This window comes from Lutjanus erythropterus, chromosome 9 (assembly GCF_056507025.1).
Source record: "Lutjanus erythropterus isolate fLutEry1 chromosome 9, fLutEry1.hap2, whole genome shotgun sequence".
NCBI lineage: Eukaryota > Metazoa > Chordata > Actinopteri > Lutjaniformes > Lutjanidae > Lutjanus > Lutjanus erythropterus.
The window spans coordinates 40190261-40199257 of NC_139325.1; the positions used below are offsets into that span (position 1 = coordinate 40190261).

Below are 8997 nucleotides of genomic sequence, written 5' to 3' on the forward strand. Positions count from 1 at the left end.
ACAGCTGCAAACTGAAAGAAAAAAAAACATATTTACTCTAAATTTAAGTTGAGATAATTAAGATAGATGAACGCAACATAAATCTAAAGGGTTTGTTAAATTACCCATGAGACCCCTTGAGAACTCGTGTTCCCATGTTGAGCGTTTCCTGGGTGTGTCCATGCGGAGGAACACTGAGGATATCATTAACAGAGAAGTCTGACATGAGAATTTATGGTGTGGAGGAATCCCTCTGCTCCTCCCGATTTGTAGCTCTATCGTGTTGTAGAAAAATCTCATTGCTTTACACACGTTCTCACCAAACAAACACATACACACACACACACAAACACACACAGTAGAACATTTTGTACAGTATTCAGCTGTGCCGCCCAACCTGAAAATAACTGCCAAACTCGATCATGCCTCAGGCGTCTCTCAGAGAGAGCAGCTGAGACGGCTCAGTACAGTATAAAAGCAATAATGGGTGGGAATTCTTGTATGGATGAGTTACCCCAAACAAAACGTGCTCATGAAGCTGTGTGCTTTTATTTCATGCTGGCTGAAGCGTTTTCGTGCCGAGCACACCATCTGAGGTTAATGGGTTAATGGATGGTCCCTGGACAAGAGATTTGTTCGCCCTAATCCACCTTTCACTGGAGGCTTTACAGGAACCGATAGAGGCTGAGGTATAGGATGGAGCAGAGGGACCCCTCTGTACATATAACATAATTATATTATATACTGTATATGATCGAATAAAGCGATTATGGTCGTTTTAGACGCTCCATATGGTTTTGAGTGAGTCAGCAAAAATAAAGCACAAGCCAGGTAATAAGCTTTTTCATATGACCAGTAATTCCCTGGTGAGTGCTTCAGCAGATCAAAAGAAATGACCTGAAGTACATACAAGGAGAGAAAGCAGGACATATTGATTCATACACACACACACACACACACACACACACACACACACACACACACACACACACACACACACACACACACACACACCGAAAGCTGACCTGGCTTGCAGAGAAAAGGAAGCACAATCAGGAAAAGTGTGTATATACCTTTGCCCTTTAGTTTCCTTCCTTGGCAAACAATCAGGGAAGAGGCACCTGCATGGGCTTCTCAACACAAAAACATCATTCACCAACATATGACAAATATGGGGCATTCTGGGAATTTGACAGCCAACACAATTACCCTTGTGTGTCATTCCTCACTCTTTTGACATAATTACGGTTTCCCTCTGTTTTTAACACATCTGATGAAGTTGTAAAAGCCACAAAAAAGATTTAAATTCCATTTATTTCAACTACATTCTGCTGTAACCCTAAAGTCATACAAGCCTGTGAAAGCTAGAGTGAAGAACACTTTATTTTCTGTTTTTCAGTCCCTCCACGCAAATTCGAACAATCATCATAGCTTCCCGTGAGTTCCACCAATCATAGTTTCATTATTTTTTGTATTATCATGTTTTTATTTAGTCACGGGTACTGAACATGTTACAATGTTATTGTTATTGACATTTATCAATGCTCTGTGCAAGTGTGAGTTCTCAAAAAGATTTTGCTTCTTGTCCCCTGGTGCACTTCTTCATTTACAGACATATTTTGTTATGATTTTTAATTAATTATATATATGTAAATCACCCAAAGCATGGCAAACTGCATCACAACTTTTTAGAAAAGCTGTCATTAAATCAGGCATGTTACACTGCAACAATCCCCAAAAAAAGCTGCCGAAATCCTGGAGGGATTGATTTCTAAATGCAAGAAACCCCCTGAGATACAGCACCAAACCCACCCATCGAGGTCACAATTATCACGTTTAAGTGGAACAGATATTTTTACGGTGAGGATATTTGGTGATTCAGCCTGTGAGCAGCGCAAACTACCAATCTGTACCACAGAGTTATTTTAGAAGGCCAGCTGCTGCACCGGCCTGTTGGGCTTACAGTCATTAATTGTTTCAAAGGAATGAGAGAGCAAATGGTGTTAATACACTGGGCCACATATCCGCCCCGCTCGGTCCAAAAATACTCAGCAATGCCCCTGGCTTCACAGCCTCCTGCCTCAGCCTGTTGTACGGGGTCTGGTCTCCAGACTGCCCTGACAACATTTTCAAGTCCTGAGGATGAGCTGTCTGCGCTACAACGCATCAGTGCATCTCTGAGCCCTTTACACTGCGGCAGCCAACAGTGGGAACAGAGCTGTGGGGTTTTTTAATGTTTGTTTTAGGTTTCACTGATGTGCACACAATCTTTTAAATGAGCCTTTTAGTTTTGGGTGTGTCCAGTGTCGACACAATAATTGTGCAAGTTGCGTGAAATCAAACCAAGGATTTTTTTCTCTCCCTATAGTGATAATTAGAGAGTAAGTAGGCTGAGCATGGATCTTGTTTTGCAGACACCCCTTACATCACATTCACATGTGACAGATCCTGTAATGTCAGCTCCACTGGGGGAACTGGTGGTTTGTGCCTTGCTAAAGATGTTTTTACACGCTGTTTGGTTCAACAGTCATTCCTCTCTACCAGAGAATGAAATTAGCACGTGCTACCTGCCAAATACAGGATAATTGTTGGCTGTGGCAAAAATTTCACCTCACATGCCACCATGGCAGAAAGGCTTTTCTTACATGAATAAATATTATGTTTCAAAAGCAGCTCCTAAGAATAATCAGGGATTAAGGTTACATGATATATTCTGTATTTCTGCTATTGGGTAGTCATGATACCAGAACTTTAAAGTTCAACATGAGTACAAAAAAAACTACACTTGATACTTTTTTCAATACCACACCAAAAAAATAAAAGCAAAAATCCTTGGCACACATAATAGCATAAATTTAGAGCTGCAACAATCAATTGATTATTAATCTAATGTGAATATTTTCTGATTTAAGAAAGTACACTGAATATCTTTGGGCTGTGGCAGGAAGTTATCTTGGACTTTGCAGTGCTGTTGCCTATCTTCTCTGTTTTGATTGCATAATAAAGTTTTTTTTTTAACTCAAATGTTAAGCATAATGTGGTTTGTTCTTTATACACTGACAGTTTTCCCAAAATTAGATTTAAAAAATAGCCATATATCATCTTGCTTACGTATCACAATATAACGCAGTATCTTTAATTGTAACCCCTGTATTGTGATACGTATCGTCTCACCAGATTGTTGCTGATACACAGCCTTCTGTCTGAGTACTGTCTGTTACTGAACACCGTCTGGTTTTTGCTATGCTTCAAGCAGAACTTCAGGCAGGACATTAAAGACTGAAATTAATTGAGCACTCAGATAATTTGCTCTGATACCTTCAGATCTTTACGGTATCATTTTCATCAAGCGGTATTGAAAAAGCATTTAAGTATCAATACTTTTGACAACCTAATTTCCTTGTGAACAGAGCTGAAATAAAATTGCGGATTTTTCAAAATAGTGATAGAGAGAAGTTAGATTGAGCATGTATTTTGTTTTTCAGACACCATTTACATCACATTAACATGTGACAGATCAATTTGCCCCGTAATGTCAGCTATTCAGCAGCTCCACTGGGTCAACTAGTAACTTAGTGTCTTGCTAAAAGGCACAATGACAAGTGTTTTCACATATTTCATGTTTCAATAATCATCCCCTACCACGGATTCAAACAAGCTTCAAAGTTCAAGCTTGCCATCACCCAAACGAACTGAAGGTTACAATCATGTACCTGCTTTTTAAATACAAGCTCTTGAATGACAAAGGGAACATAATAATACTCTCCATAACACTGCAACATTGCTCTATATATGTTTTATTAAGCAAAACATTATGCATAACCTGTCTAATGACAATGTGGCCAAAGTAGACCAACTACAGTAGCATCTGTTTTATTTTGCCCAAACATTTCTGTAAAATCCAACACAATTTCTTCTATTTAAAAACTGTAAACTTCGTAAGAAGTGATAATCTAAAGTGCTTTGAAAAAAATGAGCGATATAAGCCAGCAAACAAATCTATAATAATGCGATAAAGCATGATAATACTTTTGTTCAACAAAGTCCAGTGTAAAAAATTAACAAGATATAACAACATAGAAAACAGTCAAATAAAAGTGATGTGTATTTCATTGCCCCTCTTGGTGTAGCAAAGTTCAATCATTTACCAAACAACTCTTCAACTAGTCAAAGCCTTTTCTTAAATTATTTTTGGTAGTATTGTTTGGAACAGCCGTCAGCCATTCATGAAACATACAGCATCCTTTACTTCTACCACCCTTCCAGACCCCAAACCCTCTGCGCTTTTTAATCCATTTAAACTCCTTATATCATGCCCACACATGTCTGAAACTTTCTCATCTTCATACTGTAATTCCTTTATGTGTCACTTCCTGATCAACAGCATCATCACAACACCGGGAATCCTAAATCTCAAGTCTGGACTGATAAAACTCAGTATGTTGAATCTGGACCTGCAGTGGCTGCCTGTATCCACCCAGTAGAATATCCTTTGTTTCCTTCACATATAACAGCAGACAAGTCTTTTTCACAACAAGTTTATCTCTTTTTCCTCTGCTGCCGGAGCACCTTCCTCCTTTTAAGGATCATGTCATGGAGCCTCTCGAGGCCCTCCCTGAGTCCGTCTCCTATGATAGCGCAGGCTGGCTGCAGGTGCCAGGGAGTCGCAGGGCCCAGTTCTTTCAACGCCAACAATTTCTCAATCTCAGCAAGTCCCAAAGAGTGCCTCAAGTCCTGTTTGTTGGCTACCACCAGCAAGGGCACCCCCTGGTTTTCAGAGGTCTTGGCGATTTTATGGAGCTCCGTTTTGGCCTCCTCCATGCGCTCTGCGTCCACAGAGTCCACCACGAATATGATGCCGTCCGTGCATCGCGTGTATGACTTCCACAGGGGCCGAAGCTTCTCCTGGCCACCTACATCCCAGAAGTGGAACGTCCCAGTCCTGTGGCCGCCCAGAGACAGTTTGACCTTCTCTGCATTGAAACCTTTGGTGGGCACCGTGTTCACAAACTCATTGAACTGCAGCCTGTACAGAACCGTGGTCTTCCCTGCGGAGTCCAGCCCAAGGATGGCGATGTGGAACGACTGGAAGAACGGGATGCTTGAGAGGAAGCTAGGCTGCTCTGACAATCCGTTCCCCATCTTTCCTCATGAGGAAGGATTGGTGATTTGTCAGTTTTGAGCCAATTGCCCAGCAATAATCCTCAAAGCTGGTATTCCAAAGTGACTGCAGCAATTACCTGAAAGCATACTGCATGTTACTGTGGGTGAAAAACAGGCTTACAGAAGCAGTCGCACTATGTCACTTTGACTGAAGAGCCACTGTGGCCACAAGTAGCGTTTACAGGATGATGGCACATTAAACTTCCCCCAGATTCTGTTGAGTCTTTGCTTTAAAGACATCATCATGGTGATCTGTGCAAGCTAAAACAAGCAAACCAGCCATACAAGTACAGGGGAGTCATAAAGTCAACAAACTTGGTAAGAGTTACATAACAATATCTGTCTAAAGTTTGCTAATATAAGCCACAATAAGCTCATACCAAACCTAGTAAGGCTGCAGCAGCAAAACCCTGTGAGCAAGGGTGCATTTATTTCTCATGAAACTTTTCATCTCTAAGACAAAGATAGTGTTATGTTCACCTCCCAAAGTTATGTGGTGTCACGTTAAAGCTGCATTTTTCATAATAACAATGGATCAAATCATTATGTGTAATGCAACAGTAGGTGTTGCACCACATGATCTGCGATGGCAAGTGACCAGTGAAATACCATTACATCAACATGCAATAATAAATATAGGTATTTTTGACTGAATATGTTAAGATTAAAATGTAGTACTATTTAGGGTTGTTGTCTGGCTCTATCAAAAGATTTTCACATGCAATTAAATTCTGAAAATTCGATAAAACGATTGATCGATTTAGCTGCCAACTATTAAATTAATCTACTATTTTGATCAATCAACTGTCGTTTTTGTGGAGAAAATACACAAAGTCTGATTGTAGCTTCTCAAATGTGAATATTTGCTGTTTCTTTACTCCTCTGTGACAATAAACTGTCTCAAACAAGACATTTGAGGACATCTTTTCTTATGCGAAACAACGATCAACATTTTTAACAATTTTCTGACATTTTAGTTCTAGCCCTAAGGATGACCAAAACACATGATGGGGGTGTAAATATTTCATTTCACTCAGTCAAAGTCCACAATTGTACATCACTTACTATAAAACACCCTTTATGACCAGGAAAAGACTTCTGAGGAACACACTACATCTAATTTGATATCAGTGTCATCATTATATTAATATATTATTCAGCTGTAACAAGGCATGTATGGTATCTTAAGTAAGGGACAGAAAATTACTTTCATTTACTTCATTATACCCGTAAAGTCACACAATAAGGAATTAGCAGCCACCTTATTGTGCTAAGTTAATTTAATCATCATATGGTATCACTGTGACATTCCTATAGGGGCCTGTTTGCTAGTTTTGCTGATTTACTGTAATATTAGTATAGTATTACATCCTCAATTGGATTAAAAACAGAGTTTAGTTTCCAGTGACTCTGTATTTTATCTGCACATGATGAGATTGCACTAAAATTAAAGAAGACTGACAAGACTGTACACGGCAGGTGAATACATGCATTTGTATGTCCAGCTACCTACCAGTCTGATCCATCTGTAGAGAAAACATTAAATCTAAATCCTCTTTGAGCACAGACGCGGTCCTCTCAAGCTTCTACACTGCTAAGATATTCAGCTCACGGTGTATTTCCACCTGGTATGTTGGCGACGACGACAGAAAAATCCTTCCCCAGAAACAGAGACACCCTCCCTGTCTGTCCTCCGTGTCCCAGTGTGGATCTACCGCTGATGACACTGCTGTCAGTCTGGATCAACGCCCACACCAACACTGCGGGCGCGCGCGATTGGTGCATGCACTCCGTTCTCTGTCAGCTGATTGGCTAACACTGCTGTCAATCGCGCGACTGCCCGGGAATCAGGATCACCTGTTGCTCCGTCTGTCTGTCACACCATCTTCACTTTTGACATCAATATTTTAACGTTATTGAGCCGCACACAGGTTGCAGTCTATTTGTTTGAAGCTGATTGTCTTTATAAAAAAACGACTGGAGAGGCAACAAAGGTACATTTCAATTAAAAGTTGTATATTTAAATGTTTTAAACTGTCCAGAAAATGTACTTTTTGCATTTCAATGGCTTTCAATAGTTTAACGTGCCACCGAGTTGCAGATACAGGATTTTTTTTTTAGCATATAATATACTTAAAGAACCCAAAATACAACCTTGGCCAGCTAGTCTCCACTCTGAGTCCTCGTTATCATCCACGGTATTTTGTAGCCCACATTATTAAACCATAAACAGACATTCAGATCGTGTAGAAACGGTCGCGGTTAAGCTAGCAGCCGTTAGCAAACACTAGTAACCATTGAGGGTAAAATTCAAACTCACCTTTGATTCAGTTCGGCGAGTCAGCGCATTTTCCCCGTTCTGTCCGTTTGTGTATGTGAGGGGAGAGATACACAGACACGGTGGGTGTGTGTACATCAGTGGTGAGTGTGTGTGTGTGTGTGTCTGTGTGTTTGTGTTTGTGTGTGTGTGTGTGTGCGCGCGCAGGAACAGCACCGCCCCATTCGTGCTCGTGTTTTTGTTTGAAATGATTGGTCAGGGGGGCAGGAAAAGCACCACGCTGACTAACAGCCCATCATGCATGAAGGATAACAAACAGTAACTGGCCCTCTAATGACTGGCTTATATAACCTGTCTTTCTTAGCTTTTTTAGGTCGCAATCATTTGTTTGATTTTGTTTATTTTCACGCAGAGTCAGGGGATATAACACAAAACATAGGCCAGTGGTGGAAGAAGTAGTCACATCCTTTTCATTGCCCCGAGTTAAAGCACTGGTGTGCAGAGTAGGGGAGACAGGGAGCTATTGTAACTTGTTTTTACATTTTCCTTTATAACTCGCATAGTATTGGAAATACAGTTGTCATCTTTTGATATAAGAGACATATACATGCCACTAAATAACATTACGATTGATGTAGTTTTACTAATAAGGGCAAGAAGATAATAGTAAATTCAATGCAAGAAGTCAGTGTTTACATAATGAAAAAATAAGGAAAAATTAGCCATATTAATCCACTGTATATTACACCTCAAAGTAACCATATTACTGGTTTAGTATATAATAATGGTTTTTGTTTATGGATCAAATTCTTGCAGATGTCAGGTGTCATATGAATTCATAGGAAAAATCTGTCTGTTTTTAATTGGTAATTGGAACACAGTATAACAATTGCCCTTGGTCTAGCAGCCATGATAAAATCTTAGCTAGCCACATCTATATTAGCACACTGATGTTCATTTTTAACCAATAACTTAAACTGCACATCAAAAAAGTAACACTCATACCTCAAAATTTGTCTTTTGTTGAAAATTTCTTCTGAGGTGAGTTGATCCTGCCGTCCTCATACTCATTTCTCACTGGAGGAATTTGTCATAAACGCCCGTTATAATTTTCCCATGTCTCCCTACTGAAGATCTATACTAAAGTAAAAGTGCAATTTCTCCCTTAAAAATTGCTCACATAACAGTAAAAGTAGTAGCACTAAAGAGTAAAAGTACACTATAAAAGGAACATGAAAAGTACTTGTTCCTTAAAAAACAACAACTGTGTATTACTTGTAACTCATTACTGCGCACCCCTAACAATACAACAGTGACAAAATTATTTAATATTTATTTTATCAGCATTTATAGCTTAAGGTAGTTTGCAAAGCATGCCCTTTGATGGGCTCTTGAATACATAAAACTCCACAAAAAATACATGACAAACAGCACAAAACACAGACAATGATACAATAAAATTACCACAAAACCTCACCAGGTGGTTACTCACCAGACCATTTTCAACTTTATTATTTTCCTCTATCCATCCATTAATTGATTCCCTCTTTCTTTAATCTGGTACCTGGCATATTATC

At 39.6% G+C, this 8997-nt stretch overlaps 1 protein-coding gene across 2 annotated transcripts; it reads right to left on the reverse strand.

Moving 5' to 3' along the window:
- Nucleotides 1–3760: 3760 nt before the first annotated feature.
- Nucleotides 3761–7596, reverse strand: arl4aa (ADP-ribosylation factor-like 4aa). 2 transcript variants are annotated; one of them, XM_084727595.1, is made up of 2 exons: nucleotides 7463–7596; nucleotides 3761–5219 (listed from the first exon to the last, which is right to left on the reverse strand). In XM_084727595.1, exon 2 carries the CDS (start codon nucleotides 5119–5121, stop codon nucleotides 4519–4521), a length of 603 nt encoding a protein of 200 aa, XP_084583721.1. In that variant the 5' UTR covers nucleotides 5122–5219; nucleotides 7463–7596; the 3' UTR covers nucleotides 3761–4518. The 2 variants fall into 2 exon arrangements, with proteins under 2 accessions (XP_084583721.1, XP_084583720.1); XM_084727594.1 differs by lacking the exon at nucleotides 7463–7596 and adding an exon at nucleotides 6656–7364.
- Between the last annotated feature and the right edge of the window lie 1401 nt (nucleotides 7597–8997).

Coding starts and splice junctions, on each gene's coding strand:
- arl4aa (XM_084727595.1), bottom strand. CDS start 5,121: ATGGGGAACGGATTGTCAGAGCAGCCTAGCTTCCTCTCAAGCATCCCG.